Source organism: Rattus rattus, chromosome 5 (genome assembly GCF_011064425.1).
Source record: "Rattus rattus isolate New Zealand chromosome 5, Rrattus_CSIRO_v1, whole genome shotgun sequence".
Taxonomy (NCBI): Eukaryota; Metazoa; Chordata; class Mammalia; order Rodentia; family Muridae; genus Rattus; species Rattus rattus.
Genome location: NC_046158.1, coordinates 143853824 through 143874610, shown reverse-complemented (window position 1 = coordinate 143874610; position 20787 = coordinate 143853824). Strand labels below are relative to the sequence as shown.

The following is a 20787-nucleotide window of genomic DNA, read 5'->3' as shown; positions in this document are numbered from 1 at the left end:
GTACTTCACCCACAGGGATCGGCTTGAGCCTGCCACGCTCTAGGAAGATTGCAAGTTGTCTTGGCCCCTCCCGACTGCCTCGTGCCTTGCACTGTATTTGCAAACACCAGAGAATCAGGATAGAACACTTAGTACCCTTTACAAATGTGTGAAAACATTCGGTTGCTGTAAAAACTCTTTTTTTTTTTTTTTCAAGGAAATAAGATCCAATTAGTGTTGACTTCTGTGTCAGGAAAGAGAGTTTCAAAGGAATCCCCTCTGCTCCTTCAGCTACTGCGTCCTCAGGGCTGACCTGTTCTGGACTATTCAGTGGAACCTTCAAAGTTGAGGGAGTCCACGTCATAGGCAGCGTGTGGGTAGAGAGACAAGGTGGGTGGTGCCTGCAGGGTCAGTGGTATGGAATGCTATGCTATGAAACTGGCTTTTGTAGGTTTTTTTTTTTTTAAAAAAAATATACTTTATTTAATTCATTCTCTCTCTCTCTGTCTCTCTCTCTCTCTGTCTGTCTCTCTGTCTGTCTCTCTCTCTCTCTCTGTTGTGTTGTGTGTGTTGTGTTGTGTGTATTTAGGTTGGTGTGAGTGGGTGCCTCTTAGACAATGGATACATTATGAATGTTGGTTTGCTCCTTCTGGATACGGGGCTAGAACTCTGGTCCTCAGGCACTGCAGTAAGTGGCTCTTTCTGGCTGAGCCATCTTGCTCTGCTAAAGGCCGATAATAGAGCAGGAATGCAGATTAAAAGTGACATAGAAGACCGGAGGTCACTGAGTTCCAACCCCAGGCCTGGAGTTGTCAAATCCTGGGCGGTGTAAGGTAGCAGCTGACTCCTTTCAAATGACTTCCTCTAACTTCCCCGCACTTCTATCTTTTCCTCTCCAACACAGGTGACAAAGTACAGAGGCAGCTTCTTGCTCCCACTGCTGAATGATGACCTTTCCGGCGCATGTTAGGCTGAGGAGGCGGCCTACAATGAATAAAGGGGGGATCTGAGGGCCTAAGTGTCCGGCCCGGTAGCCACGGTAGTCCCTGGCAAGTGAGGCTTCTTCGTGTCCAGGAATCTACTGGAAGGCGGGCCAGGGTGGCGGCCAGAGCTGGAGCGGTTCCAGGGGCTCGTGCGCCACTCACACCCAACGGAGGCCGGGGAAGGCGCAGGGCGGCCCGCCTCCGCCTCCATGGCGCCCCCCTCGCGCGCCCCGGGTGGGCCCTGCAGGGGCGGCGCGACCCGGAGGCGGCAGGGGGAAGGCAGGGGAAGGCAGGGCGCCGAGGCCAGGGCGGGCCGGGGCGGCGCCGAGCCGGGCCGGAGCAGGGCGCAGGGTGCTGGGCCGCCCTGCCGGGGTCGCGGGGGGGAAGATGGCGAGCGTGGGGCTGCAGTTCCAGGCGAGCGCTGGGGACGCAGACCCCCAGAGCCGGCCCTTGCTGCTGTTGGGCCAGCTGCAACACCTGCACCGCGTGCCCTGGAGCCACGTCCGCGGGAAGCTGCAGCCCCGGGTCACCGAGGAGGTGAGCGGGCCGCGGCCGCCATGCGCCCGCTAAGCCCTGGCCCTGGGACACAGGCCCCGCCTCGCCCGCGCGCCACGCCGGGCCCAGGGCGCAGGCCCGCCATAGGCCTGGCCGTCTGTCCCAAAGGCCCTGGCTGCAGCGAGGCCAGGCCTGTGTCGCCAGCCTGCCTGGGCCGAGCCACCTGCTTCCGCGCCCCCAGGCCGGGCCTTGCAGAAGGCCCAGTGGTGGCTTTCCGCGTGGCCTTTGGCCTCGAGACCGGATTCCATGGAAACTGGCCAAGGCCCAGGAGCTGGGCCTCCAAGTGTTTGAAGCAGAGGGTCCCCAGACAGGCCTTGCCAGCGCGAGGCGCAGCCCCACGAGGGTGGTAGGGTGCCAGAGAGCCACCCAGCTGCCTGGTGGTGGCTGGGGTGCCTTCTTAGACAAGCAGGCGTGGCCAACAGAGCATCTCGAGCCACACAGCACACGTTTTGAAGCCTGTCTCATGTCTCCTTTCTAATCTAGCTCTGGCAGGCAGCTCTGGCCACGCTCAACCCCAACCCCACAGACAGCTGTCCCCTCTACCTGAACTGCGCCACAGTGGCAGCTCTGCCGTCCAGGGTGAGCCGGCATAACAGCCCTTCCGCCGCCCACTTCATCACCAGGCTTGTGAGAACCTGCTTGCCTCCTGGAACCCACCGGTGCATCCTGGTGAGTGCTGGCTGGGCCCTTCAGTGTACCTCAGCCCGTGGCCCACCTCAGGCAGAGCAGGCTGGCCCGTGTGATCCGTTCTAACTCTTCAACCACCAAGTGATTTACACCAGATCGGTTTGCGTGACAAATCAGAGACGCCAGCCTAGATTTATTGAGGCCTGGGCTTGTGTCTGTGCCCTGCTCATCTGTCTGGGAAAGAGCAGACAACATCTGGTGGCAGACATTTTTCTCACGCAGCCTCAGGTTACCATGGGGCACAGACCTCTCGGTTTGTCCACTGTAGGGCTGGCATTGGGAGAGTCCTGGTGGCATCCCTGGGTAGCTTCACCCCCACCCTGCTTCTCTCTCACTACAGATGGTCTGCGAGCAGCCTGAGGTTTTTGCCTCTGCCTGTGCCCTGGCAAGGGCCTTCCCACTCTTCACACACCGCTCAGGGGCGACCAGGCGTACAGAAAAGAGGACGGTCATGGTGGAGTTCTTCCTGGTGGGACAAGACAATGGCCCCGTGGAAGTGTCCACCTTGCAAGTGGGTGTCTAGAGGGCACGCTGACTCCTGGGAGCTCAGGTGGAGAGCTCTTCCCTTTTCTTCCCCAGGGAAGGGCTACAGTGGTTTTTGGGGATCCCCCTACCCGCAAAGGGTCCTGTTGTGTTGTATTTTCAGGTCCTTGTTTATTCGGTACAGTTGAGATTTGATTATGCGTGGTTGTCCCCTTAGGTGGGGAGCGATTTTATATGTGTGTGTTGTCTCACTGGGGCCTCGGAGGAAATCTGTGCAGGCTGGAATCCATTGCTAGACTGTCAGTCAAGGGAGGCGCCTGACCTAGGCCGCCTTCCCACTGCCTTGACCTCACTTCCACAGCAGCCAGAGACCAGATTGTCCCTCTACTTGGGCTTCAGGAAGGCTGTTGCTTGAGCCTCAATCAAGCCCCTTACTTGGGGGCTTTGTCCTCCTTCTCCCTGATAGAGTTAAAAGGGGGCGGTCCTCCACGTCTGCCATCTTGGGTCAGCTTTCTGTGTTCTTGAAAACAGTCCAGTTGCTTTGCTTGTCTTAACCCCCTTTCTCTACCAACCCACCCAGACCTAGTTTGGGTTCCTTCTCTGTTTCCGAGGGCCATGATGTGTCCATCCCCCCTTGAAGCAGGCCCACCAAGTCTCAAGCCCCTTTCCCCAAATGGCCTTCACTCTCTTAACATTCTCTTCCCAGACTCTCTGGCCTTAGCGTCTCCACTCTGGAAGGTTTCCGCTACCCTCTGACTTCATCTGGCAATGGACACCGAAGACCGTGTCCATCTGCTATTTCTAGGGGGTCCCTTCTGAGCTTCCGGCTCACCTGCAGCCAGATCCCAGCTTGGAAGCCCGGATGTAGCCTTCCTTCCTTCCTACTTACTGCTAGCCCTGGCTACTTCCACCCCTTCTGCGCATCTCTCTGTCCTCTCCCCGGTGATCCCCTACACCCCTCAGCTAGCCAGGCGTGCTCACGTCTGGGCACTCCGTGGTGATAAGTGCCTCCTTTCTCTCCTGACCAGGGTATCCCCACGACCTCCACGCCTAGAGCTGTGGGTCCTGTAGACTTTCGCCAGTCGGTTTGTCCTTGCTCTGCTAACATTTCTCCCAGTCATCTGAGGGTCTTATCACATTGCCTACCATGGAGCGGACCTCACACAAACACACACGCATGGCAGAAGCCAACGGGTATTGCTTCTCTTATCAGTGAAGCTGAAGTTGAAATGCTCTTCACTCCCATTCACTGCTCAGGGAGAGCTCTGTGGAGGGTCTGCAGGGCTGTACTGCCTCCCCTGGGGACAGTTCTCAGCCCAACACACATCCCACGCAGGCCACCGACTGCTGACAGGTGGCAGGGGCCTCACAAGCAAAGCTCATATCTGAGCTGTCAGCTCCCGGGTCCCTACGCGGGGCCTTCGAGGTTTAATTACCTGGGACAGGCAGCGGCTCTGATGGGCAGACAGCGGAGGCGGTGGCCGGCTGGCAGAATCGACCTGCGCCTGCCCTCCTGACATACAAGTCCGGGGGAGGTGATGATGAACTGCAAGCTAAAGTCCTGCGCCCCCGCAGGCCCCTTAATATCTGTTTCTTCCGGCCAGCACAGAGGCACTGACGTAGCCAGTTATCCCTGGCTTCTGAGGCTTTGGGTATATGATGGGATTAAATGGAGGTGGAGATATGCTCACATCAGCTAGGAGGAAGGCCCCCATGGCAGAGAAAGATGGATGGGTACATCTAGCATCTACAGACCCTATCGGGCTGTCCCTGAGTTGTCCTTGGCACAGAGCTAGGAGTCTGGTGGGGTCTCTTGTCTCAAGCTGCTGTCCTCTCCTGGGTCCTCTGAGGCTAATGAGTTCTCTTAAGCCACGCTCCTTCTACAGCAACGCCCTAGTAGACCATTCGGTGACAAGGAAGACAGGGCGACACACCTCTCTGTTCCTCCAGAGGACTCAGGGAAAGCCCCTCCTCAACATTGTAGGGTGATATTTAGAGGGATCCCCAAAGCATCTGCTCCCACCTGCTCCTTCCACAACATACCTGTGAACAGCCTGAAGCAGTCCCCTAGAGTGGCCCCCCGGGGAACTGGAAGGGACGGGAAGAGAACATCCCTTTCCACCCTATCCACGGGCCCCAGTGATTAACTTTGTCTTCTTCCCTAGTGTTTAACCAATGCCACGGAAGGCGTCCGGCTAGCCGCATGCATCGTGGACACGCCATGCAGTGAGATGAACACAGACATCTTCCTTGAGGTCCGTGGCTTTATCCTGCTAAGCTGAGGTGGGATGGTCTTCAGGTCACAAAGAGAGAGGGCAAGAAAGCCTTAGGTTTGTACGTTTTCATCAAACCCTGGTGTCCACCTTGCTCCAGGAGGTCAGCATCCTCAGCTGAGGGTACGGGTAGGATATGACCTCACTGAGACCATCTGTAGGCCCAGCACCAGCTACAGGAAGCTGAGCATGCAGGGCCAGTCTTCCCGCCTGGGCTTAATCATGAGAGGCAGAGCCACTGGCCTCCAAGGTGGTTCCTTTCCCACCATGAAGCCACAGATGGATTCATCTTTGGCGGGAAGCCCGGCCTTGCCTTGAGTCAGGCCTTTTCACGTGTCTCATGCTGTTATTTCTTTCCATGACTATGTCCAGGAGATTAGCCAAGTTGGAAGGGAGCTGGGGATCACGCCCACCATCATCCGCGATGAACAGCTAAAGACCAAAGGATTCGGAGGTGCATAGAGCTGCCCCTCCCACAGCTGCCATTCTCCAGGAGTGGCAGGGGTAGTGTTTGGGGCATTTGGCACAGGGTCCCCATTCTCATCCTGCTGAGGACCTAAAGGGACTGGAATCAGCCTGCATTCCAGGCCAAGACCGGAGCTTGGGAGACAGAGCCTCCCTGGGGGAGGGAGGGACAGCCTTCCAGGTTCCGATGCTGATCCTGGGAGTCACTTGACCCATGTTCTTCCTGTCCTCCGTCCCCTCCCGCCTCCCAGGCCCTCGCTCAGAACCTCTGTTCCTCGATTACACAGTTCATGGTCATTCTCAGGGTCCCAGTGGACGGTGTTCTTATACAGAACGTATTTCCTGTGACAGTCATGTAATGAGGGTTGTCCTGGCCTATATGTCTTTCTCAAAGCTACCTCCTTCCTTGATCTCTACATACCCAGGAAGTAGAGGGCAAAGCTGGGCTGTCTCAGGGTGCTTTGAGACTGAACAGGCAAAGGTCACTGCCACAATTGTCAGTGATTACAAAACAAGTCCCTTCCAAGGCAGCAGCACTCTTGGTCACACCCTCTGCTGACTTGGGGTTTCTCTTGCCACAACTATGTGAGGACTCTAGGAAGAAGCTCTTAAAGGCCACTGTGGCCTTAGGGCTTGGAGGGGGCGGCAATGCTGGTCAGACTGTGTCTCCCCAGTTGGGTCCTCTCCAAAGGACAACTCACCATGTGGCCAATGTTCATTTCTGAGTGAGGTGTTTGGGTACAGAGTTGGGAAGCATGACCAAGCCAGATGTTCACCTAGTCTTCAGAAGGCCTGTCACTTGAGCCAAGTCCTTTTACAGACAAGACCCTAGGACCACCTGGACTAAGGGAAGGAGGGTTACAGGATGGAAATGCTTGTCAATGATATCATCAGGACAGGAGTCATACCAACCCCCACATGTTAACCAGAGAAACAGGCCCCGGCAGTGGCCATTTTTGTTGGGGAGTTTCTCTGAGGAGTAGGGGTTTGTCAGACAGCCATTTTGGTGCTCCTCATGGTTGATGCATACGTAGCCTTCGTGCTCAAGCAGGCCCCTCTTTCTCTGGGAAGCCAAGAGGGAGGGAGGTGGTTGGGCGGAGGCTGTGGTAGCTGCAGGAGGAGGAAGGCTCAGAGCTCAGAGTAGGGGGCCCATGTGGGTGGGAGAGGCCGTGAAGCCTCGGCGGTGAATCACTTCACTCCGTAAGTCCTCTTCTGCTGCCTCTAGGCCTCATACAATGGTTTTCTCCCCTCGGCGAGTTCTCCTGCCTGACGATACTTTGCAGTCTTAGATGTTAGAATGGATCTGTATTTTCCCATCCCACAGTGGCTTCTAGCAGCAGTGGGAGGGGAGATCCATTAGGGTTGCTCTACAGGAGAAGTCTGGGCCAGGCTAACACCAGAGTCCTGTGGACAGGCACCTCACTTCTGCTTCTTTCTACACAGGAATCTACGGGGTTGGCAAAGCTGCCCTCCACCCACCTGCGCTGGCCGTCCTCAGCCACACCCCCGATGGGGCCACGCAGACCATTGCCTGGGTGGGCAAGGGCATTGTCTATGACACTGGTGGCCTCAGCATCAAAGGGAAGGTGAGATGTGGGTTTCAGGGTGCAACTCAGACTGGCGTGTTCGAGTACCTCGTGCATTTAGTATCAGGAGTGGGCGACTGTTTTATTTGAAATCCCTCCTCTTCTACCCAACACAGCTCTCTCCAGGACTACTCAGGAAATGGAACTAATAATACAGGTTTAAAAATAACCCCAGTAGAGAATATTCTCTTTTATTGAATTCCACACATATTATCTTGCCAGTTGAAAATTTTAGAGAAGAAAAATATCCCAGTCCAAACAAAGAGAGCGGCAGCATATTAGCGCTTCAAATCTCACTGATGTATTTATATAGGGAAAAGACCCACAAGATAAGTGTCCACGTCAGTCTCTGCTAATTGCCAATGGACCGCAGCATTGAACAAGTTTTCCTGGGTCTCTCATCCTGCAAATTCAACTCTATCCACCCTTCTGCACATGCCTATCTTGGGTGGTACACATGGGAATCAGGGTTGTTCTTCTGTTCCTACTCACAACCCCAGCCCTCCGTTCCTTTAACTCTGAGGGGTTTCTGTCACCCTAGGCCACTCCTGGGGGTGGGTGCCGGGAAGCCACAGTGCTGGCCCTCTCTGAGATCTTTCTAACAGCGTTCATCTATCCATGTGTTGACCTGTCTCTAATGCCACACTCAGAGGTCTACAGAGAACAACGAAACAGTGGATGCCAGGGTCGGTCTCACTCTCCTGCCCTGGGTTCCTACGCTGTAACTGAAGCGTAGGTGCCCCGCTCTGCAGTCTTGCCCCTGTGTAGCATTTGCAAGTGGGTACATCAGCAGTCTTTGAAGGATTGCTCTGATCCGGAGCCCGAAGCAGTAAGCGAGCCGCCCTGAGCCTCGGGTGTCTGTTTTGTACATGATGGGTGGATCTCCTGGAGGCAGTCAGTACCCAGAGCCCTGCATAAGCAGTAATTTGGTGCACTTCCTCATACCAGAAACCTCACACTCCTTTGTCACCATTAGCTCGTCAGAGAAGCCCTTGAGCACAGGGAGGCTGTCAATGTCGCACGCCAAGTTTCTCAAAGTTGGCCTTGAGCTGGAGAGCTCATTGGTGCTGGTGATGCATGCTGCCCTGCGCCTCCCAGGAGGCTTGATGCTGCCCCCGCGCCTCCCAGGAGGCTTGCCCTGTTATTGCAAGGTCGATGCCTCATCGAGAAACTATCTCCTGCTTCTGCCTCAGGCAGCGGCTGCCTGGGTCTGTCACTCTCATGGTTGCCCTCTGCTCTTGCTGACTTGGAAGAGGCAGCTGAGGTGTGTCCCTCATACAGTAGAGATAGTCATTCACACTCCAGTGGGCTTCTTTTTTTTTTTTTAATTTATTTCATTTTATGTGTTTTGCCCACAAGTATGTGCACCACGTTCAAGCCTGTGGTGATTGTGAGACAGCGCAGGGCTGCTGGGTGCTTGTGAGACGGCACAGGGCTGCTGGGTGCTTGTGAGACCACACAGGGGTGCTGGGAACTGAACTCGGGCCACTCCCCAAGCCCTGCAAGTGTTCTCAGCCTCTAAGCCATCCCTCCAGCCCTAGAAGAGTTTTCAAACTTTAAAAATTTCAAACTTAGTGTCACTGCTTCACGGAGGGGCATCTGCAAGTGAGGTCACCGTGACTTGACTCCCCAGGAGCACACGGAGAACCCAGTGGCTCTCAACTCACTGCCAGGCCCCAGCCTCACCTGGAACAGAGCTTTGACACTCAGAGTAGCCGCGCCTTTTGTGCGTGCATCAACGCGACCAGGGCAGATGGCACCTCAGCCTTGAGGACCTTTTTCTTTATAATAACAGAAGTGACACGGGGGAGTCAGGAGAGAGGCCTTGCGTAAGCAGCTGAGCTTGGCACTTTGCTTGGGAGGTGACACCTGTGCAGGGGCACACCGTGTTCCACGAGCAGCTGTCAGAGGCATTTTCTGGGTGGATTATTTCAAAATGGTTTTCTGCTGGGCCTGGGGCCCCCTTTCTTCATTTCAGCAGGCCTATGCGTCCTTTCCGATTAGGTCAGAAAGATGCTGAATGGATCCTTTTCAGTTGACAGTATTATAAAAGCACCCCCTCCTGCTTCTAAAAAAAATACTTTCAGCTAAATTTCAAGGCCCGTGTGATACAATAGGGGCTCCAAAATGACTGAAATTCCAAGCCCAGATTCTTTCTTCTGAGGACTCGTTTATATTTGCCTTACAAGCCTGTCAGTTGGGGTTGGAAGCCGATACAATGTGAACATGTGACTGTAACGGCGGCTTCTGCAATAGTGGCAGGGGGCTTCAGCTGCACGTAGTAGAGTAGAGATGCCCCCTACTGCTGATCAGGCGGCAGTGTCGTAAGGGATAAGCAGGATATGTTCTCTGCAGCCAGATAGGAACTGGTCAGCAGGGAGAGGGGCACAGAGCGGGGCCTCCCCAGAAAAGCTACAAGGATGGACAAGTGAAGACCCGTGAAGGTGTCTTCAAGTGGTCCCTGCAGGAGTGGACGGGAGACGGGCTGGAATGTGTGGTGCGAGCATCTCTGGCAGGAGCTGCAAGGTCAGAAACTGGAGGGGCTAGGGTACAGGGCTCTTTCTTAGAGGAGAAGTGGACAGGACACCGTTTAGATTGTACCCTCGCTGTGGCTGGAGATAGGCTAAGGGTGAGGTCATCAGCACACTGTTGTGTCTGACTGTAGTCGGACTTAACTGCTAGAGGCCAGAGCCACACACAGGCTGGCTGCCAGCCTGGGCCTAGGGAGAATGGGATAGGCACAAGCCTGGGTTACCTCATGTCACTCCTCAGAGCAGACACAACAGGAACCTGTGGTAAGTGTAGAACAAGGGCCTATTGGCAAATACTCTGCCTCCTGGGTCCCATATCTGAGAAGGAAGCCATAGCTCTGACAGCCCCTGGAAAGCCTGACCAAGCCTCTTGAGGTGCGGCTGACTGACTCCACGCGAGCCTTGGTTTCTGTGGAGTCAGGGTGGATCAGAGGTCCTGAGCGTAGACTCCTAAGCTGGCGTGGGGTCCAGGGCTCTGTGGGAGAACCCAGTCATGGTGACTCTGGCCACTGGTAGTTCCTGGTCTCCCTCTACCACATTATCGCTTGCTAGGTAGCCCCAAAATTGTACAAACGAGAGTCGTATCTCTGCCAAGTCTGCCATTACTTCCTCTTGCTTTGGGAGAACAACAAATGCCCTTTGGCTGGTCAGTTTTATGACGGTGGGGCCCTGTGGAAGGCGGGGCCTTGGTGTGCCATGCGATGGAAGCCTTAGAGCCCCTGTCATCCGTGCTCCGAGCTCAGGTGGTTTACGCGCTCTCCCGGTCCTTTCCTGTCACTGCAGACCACTATGCCGGGGATGAAGCGGGACTGTGGGGGTGCTGCAGCCATCCTGGGAGCCTTCAGAGCCGCCATCAAGCAGGTGAGGGCGCAGGTTCTGGTTTCTCTCCCTCAGGACTGCAGTTTAGCGGGGCTTGAGACGGGCTAACTTGGGGCTTGCTGGGTGTTGTCTGAAGGTAGCAACCATAGCTGCAGAGTGTGGAGAAGTCTTCTCTCCTGCTATTGCTCTGGCATCTGATGTGCTGGTGAGGGGATGTGCAGCAGGTCAGCTCTCCTGCACTCCTCCAGTGTGATCTATAGGAGACCACAGCCAGGGGGTAAGGAATCCCACAACACACACGCGCACACACGCACGCGCACACACACACACACGCACACACACGCACGCACAAGCCTCTACCCTCCCCTGCCTATCTCAGATATCCAAAGGCACTGACATTGCCCTCTTGGAAAGAAACGTGCCTCAGTGAGAGCCACAGAACAGCAGTGGCAGAGACTCAGCCCATGAGACGTTTGAGTGCCCACAGCCACACCGTAGGGGTCACGCTGAAGGAGTACAGAGGTAGAAAGGCTGTTTCTTGTCATGGGGCCTGGGATTGCTCCTTGTAGGAAGAACTGTGCAACTGAAATCATAGGACCCAGGAAGTGATATGTAGTAAAATTTGGGGTAAGAATGATGGTCAGGAGGCTGAGGCAGGATTGCCTCAGATATAAAGTTTTCATGTATTGTGTAGTGAGATCTGCGGCATGGTCTGGAGAGCTTTTCCCCTTCTAGCAGGGACTTGCCAAATGGCACCTTCAGACCTGAGCTTCCCTTCCTGTTCCTCAGGGCCCCAGTCTGCCTGTCTCCTGCGGTCTGCAGGTCCAAGAGCACCTGGTTCTCTTCTCCCTTCTCTCTCCCTCACTCCAGAGTTTCCAGTCTATAATGGGTCTTCTCACCTGCTTCTCCTCTCAGGGTTTCAAAGATAACCTGCACGCTGTGTTCTGCTTGGCTGAGAATGCAGTGGGACCCAATGCCACTAGGCCGGATGACATTCACCTTTTGTATTCAGGAAAGTAAGGCCTCCCTCTCATGCCTTGCACTGTGCTCTAGACCTGTGGCTTCTTTCAGAGCCAGGCCAGGTCAGCCCGGTCCTAACCTCCTAAGGGATGAGGTGTCCCATGGTCTTGGGGAGGGCACGGGCCATGGAGATAGAGGAGCTGCAGGGACTGGGCTCCCTGGTACCAGAGGGAGGTCACAGCAATGTTCAGTTGGAGCTGCGTTCCTGAGCCGGGGTCTGTGCCTTGCCCAGGACGGTAGAGATCAACAACACGGACGCTGAGGGCAGGCTGGTGCTGGCAGACGGGGTGTCTTATGCTTGCAAAGACCTGGGTGCTGACATCATTGTGGACATGGCCACCCTGACAGGGGCACAGGTGAGTACCACACTTCACCCCCTGGCTGCAGCCTGCCCTCCCCAGAACCCCTGTTGGCAGGTGAGCGTGAGCAGCTGTCATTCTGGAGGTAAGGTAGCCCCTCCCCTGCTGCTGGACCCGAACCCATGCCCTGCCCACTTGTCCCTGCTCCTCTCCCTCCCCATGCTGCCCACCGCTCTGCTTTCCCCTCCCTTGTGTTCTCCGCCACCTTCCCTGACGTGGTGGCTTCCCTTGTGTCCCTTGCCTAGGGCATTGCCACAGGGAAATACCATGCAGCCGTGCTCACCAACAGCGCCGAGTGGGAGGCGGCCTGTGTGAAGGCCGGGCAGAAGTGCGGGGACCTGGTCCACCCGCTGGTCTACTGCCCTGAGCTGCACTTCAGCGAGTTCACCTCAGCTGTGGCTGACATGAAGAACTCAGTGGCGGTAGGTGTGGGGCCTGCGCGAGGGGCACGCTGTGGCCCTGAGGAGTATGTGAGCCAGAAGACCAGTGTTCCCAGGCACCAAATGTCCCGTGTCACTAACCATGCGCTGAACAGACCCCACCTCAGTCTGGGACTCATTTGCCCCTCAGCTCCCTGGGGGTAGGTAGATGCCGTACTCCATCAGCCGTAGTCAGCGGCTGAGGGATAAGCATAGGCTACAGAGAACCCTGAACTCCTCCCGCTGCTGGGACAAGGGTGTCACCAAGTGTCCTCTTATCCTCAGGACCGAGACAACAGCCCCAGCTCCTGTGCCGGCCTCTTCATCGCCTCACACATTGGATTTGACTGGCCTGGAGTCTGGGTCCACCTGGACATCGCCGCCCCAGTGCATGCTGTGAGTGCCTCAGGGCTGCTCCTCGAGGCCAGGCACCCCCTCCCTCCTGACCTGTTCCCACAAAGCTCCTCTGGCTCAGAGCTGTGGCTGAGTTCATCAGAGAGGTTCTGTGTTCTGTGTCAGACTCTCTGTGGCCCAGCCTCCAGCCAGCTGTGGTCCTCTGACCCCTGGCCTCCTCCTCCCGGGAACAGAGCACTGCTGTGTGCTGTCCTCCCAGCCAGTGCCTAATAGGAGCCCTGACTATCTCCAGCCTTGTGTTCTAGGACCTTCCTATGGAGAAGGGGGCGTCAGAGGCCTAAAGAGCCCTGTGCACGGAGCTGTGCCTTAAACTTCCCACCATCTCTGTCCCCCACAGGGTGAGCGAGCCACAGGCTTCGGGGTGGCTCTCCTCCTGGCCCTATTCGGCCGTGCCTCCGAGGACCCGCTGCTGAACCTGGTGTCCCCGTTGGACTGTGAGGTGGACGCCCAGGAAGACGACAGCGTGGGGCGTGACTCCAAGAGACGGAGGCTCGTGTGAGCACTACTTCCCAGCTGGTGACACAGGGTTCCTTACCTCACTTTGCACTGACTGAGTTCAAGCAATTGAAAGATAACTCTTTTCTTTTTTTTTTTTTTTCGGAGCTGGGGACCGAACCCAGGGCCTTGCGCTTCCTAGGCAAGCGCTCTACCACTGAGCTAAATCCCCAACCCCATAAAGAAAGATAACTCTTATGACGAGTTTGGCTTCTCCTTCTGTACTCAGTGGTTATGGGAGTGAGCCATTCTTTTCTTAGAAGCGGCTTAGGGGTTTGGTGGGATCTGGAGAGAATTGTCACAGATCCCACAGGTCTGCCTTTGCCTGCTCTGTCCCTTGTCCTCCACCCTGGTCCTTAGAACCACCTCAGGTCACCCTCTGTGGTGAGCGCACTTCCTATATAGGTCCTGGCTCTGGCCTCTGCTCCCTGAGGTGTCCAGCCAGCCCACGCCGGGGTGCGTGTGGTGACTGGCTGTTAGGGACCCATTCTGTGAAGCAGGAAGAGCCTTATAGCCCACCCCCACCCCCCAGTTCACTTGAAGTTGAATTAAATATGGCCACAACATACCCTTGCCTCTGCTCATTTTTTTTCTCTCTATTTCTCTGTCTCACAACTCACAACCTGGAGCCTGTGTGGGGCTGAGGTCCAGAACTGCTCCTGCCAGCAGCCCTCAAGCTTGGTCTTCTGGTCCTGAGATGGCTAGTTGAACCGGTTTTACAACAGTTGTACAGCCTAGAGCCATAGAGTCGGGGCAGAGGACAGCGGCCTCAGTCCCAGGCCTGTCCACCACCTGCTTTGGTTTTCTGAGTCTCCACACACTGGGATGGCTTCCGAGAGGCTCCATTCACGTTGGAGTGGAGCTGGCTTTCCTCAGCTCTGAACCCGAATCTCACAGTTCCTACAAGAGAAGTCTTAGGCCACAAAGGACCTGGTTTGGATTCCTGGGAGCCCCGCCAGGGTTCAGGGTCTGTCACACCACACCTAGGCTACAGGGAAGGGACAGGAGGCAGGCCTCAGAGTATCTGGGGATAAGTTGACTCTCCAGCTGAGACATAACCTACCTGCTCCTGTCTTCCAACACAGTACATCCCAGCGTGACTTCCTGAGAGATCAGAGCTGGGCCCCAGTGAGTGGGGAGAGGGCTTCCTACACCTCCCGTGAGGGGTTCCGAAGCAAGGGTCTGCCTGTGGATGTGCAGGATGTGTGCCCTGGAATGTTGTACCAGTTCACTGACAGACTTCAGCCTAACCCCCCCAGGACTCCACTTCTCTCCAACCCTGGAAAGAAGGTATCTGTTTCTGGGTCTGATCCCCCCACAAATGTTTATTAATCCTCTACTGTTTACGTAACCCCAGGTGGACCCAAAACGTCAAAGACCAACTCCTAGGTCCCAGCCCTAAATGAGAAACCTTGCTGGACAGTGAATAGCCTTGTGGGCAGTGACCAAATGAGTGGGAAGCTGCAGGCTTCCTGCAAGGGGAGGCAGGCATGGTGGTGCTGGAGGGCAGGGGCCTCCACGGGTCATTAGTTCACTTAATTGCTTACAACAAGCAGCTCTCAGCCACCTTCCTCCCCACCCCACCCCCGAGGGACACCCCAGAGGAGGGAGGGGGTCACTGAGGTGGCCTGGCTCATTCTCTGGGGCAGCTGGCACCATCCCCATCCCACCCCATGCCAGAGAGCTGTGCCCATGTGGACACAGGAAGCAGGGTCACGGAGCATCCGGGGAACTGAGTCTCCCTTGTGTGGGCACAAAGGCAGCCACAGTGGTAGGGACCCAGCTGGGGATCAGCTGCAGCTTCAAGGCCTGGATGACATGCCCAGTGTTGGGGCTCCTGGGGGTGAGCCAAAGGGAAGGTCAAAGGGCTTATGGGTACAACTGCTCCCCCAAGCTCTGCTGGAGTTCCAGCAGTTAGGAGTCGCAGGGTTGCAAGACCCCTATTGGGCAGCCTTGGAGTCAGGTCAGCCTAGGCTTTGGAGAGCTGCACAGAAAAAAATGTGGCTTGCCCAGTATGTATGAAGGTGTGCAGAGGCAGCCAGAGCACCGTCATCATGAAAACATTGCCTGTTTTAACTGTCAACTCGACGTAACCTAGAATCGCCAGGGAACAGTCTCAAGGCAGGATTGTCTACACCGAGTTGGCCTGTAGGCACGTATTTGAGATACTGTCTTAAGCTCAGTGCTATGGGGAAGACACAGCCTACTGTGGGTGGCACCATTTCTTAGGCAGGGTGTTCTGAAATGTAAAAGAGTGGCGTGGTCAAGCTCTAAGGCTCAATTCTGAGTGAGCTAGGCTGTGGTCATCACCACCATCATCACAGTGGAGCTCTGGCATGCTCAAGAAGATAGTCTTCAGCTTCTATGCTGACAGCTGCCCAACTTCTCCCTGACTTGGACAACACAGAAGGCCTTCCTTCTGTTACCATAAGGAGCTCTAGATAGGGCCATTGTCAGGAGTGCATGTTTCCAATGCTAAAGGGAACACAGAAATACACACCTTTGGCCTTTCGGGGAGCACTGAAAGTGGCCTAAAGCTGCTCAGAAGCACAAGGGTGGGATGCAGAAGCCATGTTTTTTGTTTGTTTGTTTGTTTGTTTGTTTGTTGTTTTGGGTTTTTTTTTTTTTATGGCTAGGAGTGACTCACCCAAGCTTGCCTTCACTGGTTACTCCTGTGCCCCCAGTAACCCAGTGTCTGAATTTTCCTCATAGCCATAGGCCTGAGCACCTCAGCTGGAAAGGAGAAAGTCAGCTGGTCTCCATGTTGCAGCCTGAAGGAGTGGGCAACATGAGCTGGGTATAGTAAACTGCCATGAAGATATCCCATGCAAGTCCCAGAATTCCAAGAAGTCACTCACCCAAAATCAGTTCTCTCTGTGCCAGCAAAGGGGCATCAATCAGCTTTTCCCTGAGAAAAATCCCTGAGAAAAATCCCTGAGAAAAATCAACAGAAAGGGAAACCATTCGTTTTGGCTCATGGTTTCGGAGGGCTTCACCCATGGTTTGTATCATGGCATTGACTGGTGACAGATAAGTGGCAGCTGGTAGGAGCAGGTTCCTGTGGAGGCTGCTTACCTCAGAGTAGCTGGGAAATGTCCTTCAAGACCTGCTTTTGCCTCAGGCTGCAACACAAGATGCAGCATAACCTCCTCAGTGGTTTAATCCACCAGCAAAGTCATTGCCATCTGGTTCCACTTCCGTGACTCAAACACCCCAACGAAGAGCAGTTTTGGTGAGAGGAAGTTTAGTTTAGAATTCCATCACTTAGCTGAAGTCCATTGCTTTAGGGCTAGAGAGGTGGCTTAGAGTTTAAGAGCACTGACTACTTTTCCAGAGGTCCTGAGTTTGATTCCCAGCAACCACATAGTGGCTCACAACCATTTGTAATGGGATCTGATGCCCTCTTCTGCTGTGTCTGAAGACAGCTACAGTGTACTCATATATATACAATAAATAAATAAATCTTAAAAAAAAAAAAGAAAGAAAGTCCATTACTGTGGAGAGTCATGACAGCAGGACCTAAGCAGCTGGTCACATCACACTTACAGTCGAGAGCGGAGAGAAATGTATGCAAACATGCTAGTGTTTATCTCGGTGACTCAACTCTTCAACGTTCAGGATGCTCTGCTTAGGGAATGATACCACCCACAGTAGGCTGTGTCTTCCCTTATCATTTAACATAAGGCAGTCGCCCCCAGATATCCCTAGAGTATATATAATCCCTCACCAAGACTCTCCCCAGGTTGTGTTGACAAAGAAAACTCCCTGTTAACCTCATGATTCCCACCTCCTCTCCATAGCACCACCTCCGAGTACAGCTGTGCTGGGTGTCAAACCTCCAACACAGTTATCCCCAGAGGACAGATCCAGTCTAAGCTAAATCCAAATTGGATGGAGGAAACAAGGAAAAGTCAGTGCTAGATCTACATCTTGGCAGAAAACCTGCTGCTGCCCAGATCGTAGCCGGTCCAGGGCTATTTAAAGTGACTGCGGCAGGAGAGTAATCACTTACAAGACATGATGTCTGTTTTGTTCACCTGACCCTTAGGAGTGCTGAGGTGGCCTCTGAAGCCCATTGAGACGGAAGAGATAGGGGCTGGGAGAGACTCATCCAGTAAGGTGCTTGCTGTGCACTCTTGAGGACCCAAGTTTAGATAGAAGGCACCTATGTAAAAGCCAGACACAACAGGATGTGTCTTTAATCCCAGCACTCAGGAGACAGAGACACGAAGATTCTTGGAGATGGCTGGTCAGCCTGTCTAGCAGATCATTCAGGAGACCCTCTCTTACAAATTAAGATAAGAAGAGGGAAGACACCAATTATCAACCTTCGGCATCTACACGTAAACACACACACGAGTGCATACATATCTTTACCCCCTACACATATACACATGAGAATCCACATGCATATATATATGTTTCACATATACAAACACATACAAACATTTTTCTTTAAAGAAGAGAACCAGGTTGCCAGATGACAATGATGAATGTCTTTAATCCCAGCACTCGGGAGGCAGAGGCAGGCAGATCTCTGAGTTTGAGGCAACCCTGGTATACAGAGAAAGTTCCAGAAGACTGCCAGGGCTATACAGAGAAAATTCTGCCTCAAAAAACAAAACAAAAACAAACAGAAAACCAAAAACAAAAAAAGGGTGTGGGAAAACCAAGTGGAAGTTATTTCTACAGTGGATGTTGGGGGCCAGGAGACTAACTGATAATTAGGAGACACCCCCAACATACTTCTAAGTGTGATTCTACCAGAGGCTGCTGACATCTGACGCCTGTTCCTAAACCTTTCATCCAGGTCCTTCCTAAAGGGACATCCTATTCAGGCCCATTCCCCTCCTCCACCCCAGCCTGCTCCTCTCTGCCTCTCTGCTCAGAGACCCACACCTAGAGCATCAAGCACCAAGCCCCTCCTGCCAGCATCCCCGTGAGTTCCCGGCTGGAGGGCTTCCGGGAAGGACTTGCTGCTCTGCCCACCCCTCCCTGAAAGCTTTCACTGGGGAGCTGGCCCCTCACTGCCCAGTAAATGCCTGTTGGATTTTCTGCTGTGACACTGCCTGAAGCTATAGCTCAGGCGATGTTCCCTGGTGAATTAGTGTTCGACATTTCTGTTTATTTGTTTGTTCTTTAACAAAAGGTTGTTTTGGTTTGAGATTCAGCAAAAATATAAGCTGCATTCAGCTTCCTCTCCATTCAGGACTCAGTAAATTAGTTGTTTTCCAGTCTGTTCCGAGTCCTTGCCTCAAATGAGCCTCCAACAAGATAATGCATTTAAAAGCCCTTGGAAAAGTACCAACCCCACGCACATGTGGGGTACTGTCATCCTCTGAGCTCTCCCGGAAGACAAGCCCTGCAGCTGGCTCGCTCCACACCCCGCCCCCACACTGGGCTTAGCTACAGGTCCTGCTGTGAAGCTTCTACCTAGGACTCAGATCTGGAGGGGGCTGTCTCCAGGTTGGTCCCCCCCCAAACCCAGAACGATCTCCACCCCCCAGATGCAGCCACTGCTAGGGGGGTTGGAGGGGAGGACAGCAGATAAACTAACACTCCTGTGAGGAGATGGCCTGCCCTTATCCACATCTAATCCAAAGGCCATTTTTGCTTTCTTTGGGGCCTGCTGTGGTCCTGAGGGTTTTTTTTTTGAGATCAATCGAGGGAGGAGGATGCAGCAAGAAAACACACACCCCTCTCCTAGTTGAAAAGGTTCAGAAGCCTGATTCTTATTCCCAATCTGCAATCAGAACAAAAGGTGCCTCCAGCCAGAAGTCTCTGTTCTTGTTGGCTGGCCCTGCCCCGCTCTAGGGGGTGGGGGTGAAGCTTCCTTCCACCCCACGCACCGTTCCTTGTTTGTCTTCTTTCTTTTCATGAGCTGGATGAATCTTTGAGATTCATGCCCACACCGAGTCCAGGATGCCACTCAGTATACCAACGGCACAGAGATAGCTTCCTCATTCACCAGCATTTGTACAACATCGCCTGCATGTAAACACTCTTCACCACAGACCCCTCTCTCAGGAGTGTCTCGCACCATCCTGAGCCTTAGAAATCAGCTGTCAAGATAAATCTTAAATGCCTTGCTGGAGGCTGGAGAAAGCTGTGTGTGGTGTTCACAGGGCCTGCTTGGTAGAAATCAAAGTCCTAAGGCTCACCTTAGAGGCTGGCATTTATTCCAATCAGAATAGCTAATGTGTCACCAGTCGTTTACTGCTGAATAGACAGCCAGGCTGTTTGGCTATATGCTATGTCTTTTCCTGTCCAGCATCTACAGAGGCTCAAGGTCCACAGATCATTGGTGCCTATATGCATCATAGGGGCATCTGGCCTGGCACAGCCTGTGCACTGCGAGAGCTCTCTTTTCATCTAATACTCTCCTCTCTCCTTTGTCCCCACCTCACACAGTGCACCAGACTCTGTGTGGTCAGAGAGATGGCACTTCCCAAGGCTCTCTACAATGAGTGAATACCCAGGATGCTCTGCATGTGGCCCTGGGCTCTGAGTCTCAGTTTCTGCATCTGTAAAGTACATAGACTATGCCAAAAGCCTCGTGGCATTGTATGTTGCAGCGATGTCTAGGACATGACCTCAATAGCACCAGCAACAGAAGGAAACAAATAAATTTGGGATAGGTGAAAACTCTAAAATGTTGTGCATCGAAAAGGATAATGATGGTGGAGGCTGCGGCTCAAACAGGGAAGTGCTTGATGGACAAGCATGGGGACCAGAACCACATACAAATATCTGAGAATCCATCTGAGCATGTAGGCGAGGCCAGCATCAGGAGTCTGAGACCGGCAGATCCCTGGGGCTTGATGGCTGCCTGTTCATGTTGCTCAGCTAGTGAGTTCTGGGCTCAGTGAGAAATTCTGTCTTCCCCCTGCCCCCAATATGATGGAGAACAACAGAGAAACACACCTAATGTATGCTTTTGTCCAGCACACACACACACACACACACACGCACACTCATACACATACACCATACATTTACACACATATACTCACACACATACCACACATACATCACTGCAACGTACAATGCCACGAGGCTTTTGGCATAGTCTATGTACTTTACAGATGCAGAAACTGAGACTCAGAGCCCAGGGCCACATGTAGAGCATCCTGGGTATTCACTCATTGTAGAGAGCCTTGGGAAGTGCCATCTCTCTGACCACACAGAGTCTGGTGCACTGTGTGAGGTGAGGACAAAGGACAGAGAGTATTAGAAGAAAAGAGAGCTCTCGCAGTGCACAGGCTGCTCCAGGCCAGATGCACACATACATACGCGCACACACACATACACGCATAACACACATGTATACACACATGCCTCTCACACACACATCACACATATGTAAACACACATATACACTCACAGACACACACATCACACACACACACACGTCACAACATCACATACACACACACGTCACAACATCACATACACAGGTATATACACATACCACATAGACAAGTATATACATACCACATACAGACATATCACATGCACAGGTATATACACACATCACATAGACAAGTATATACATACCACATACACACATATCACATACACAGGTATACACACACATAGGTATACACACACACACACGCATAAGCACGCATGCATACACACGTACCTCCCCACAGGTATACATGAACAATACATACGGCCTCCTACATAGAAACACATCCAAAACACATCCAAAACACT

The 20787-nt window shown here is 53.6% G+C and overlaps 1 protein-coding gene across 1 annotated transcript; it reads left to right on the top strand.

The window, feature by feature from the left end:
- The first annotated feature begins 1269 nt into the window (after positions 1 to 1269).
- On the top strand, positions 1270 to 13636 carry Npepl1 (aminopeptidase like 1). The gene is made up of 13 exons (XM_032904700.1): positions 1270 to 1499; positions 2001 to 2186; positions 2545 to 2715; positions 4853 to 4942; positions 5333 to 5414; positions 6869 to 7011; positions 10326 to 10403; positions 11277 to 11377; positions 11614 to 11737; positions 11986 to 12162; positions 12445 to 12555; positions 12911 to 13144; positions 13257 to 13636. Exons 1-12 carry the CDS (start codon positions 1350 to 1352, stop codon positions 13070 to 13072), a joined length of 1575 nt encoding a protein of 524 aa, XP_032760591.1. The 5' UTR covers positions 1270 to 1349; the 3' UTR covers positions 13073 to 13144; positions 13257 to 13636.
- Positions 13637 to 20787: the final 7151 nt, after the last annotated feature.

Bases quoted from the DNA above. Each gene is read 5' to 3' on its own strand.
- Npepl1 (XM_032904700.1), top strand. From the start codon at position 1,350: ATGGCGAGCGTGGGGCTGCAGTTCCAGGCGAGCGCTGGGGACGCAGAC. The intron at 1,500-2,000 runs GTGAGCGGGCCG...TTTCTAATCTAG, and splicing joins AGCCCCGGGTCACCGAGGAG to CTCTGGCAGGCAGCTCTGGC. The intron at 12,556-12,910 runs GTGAGTGCCTCA...TGTCCCCCACAG, and splicing joins TCGCCGCCCCAGTGCATGCT to GGTGAGCGAGCCACAGGCTT.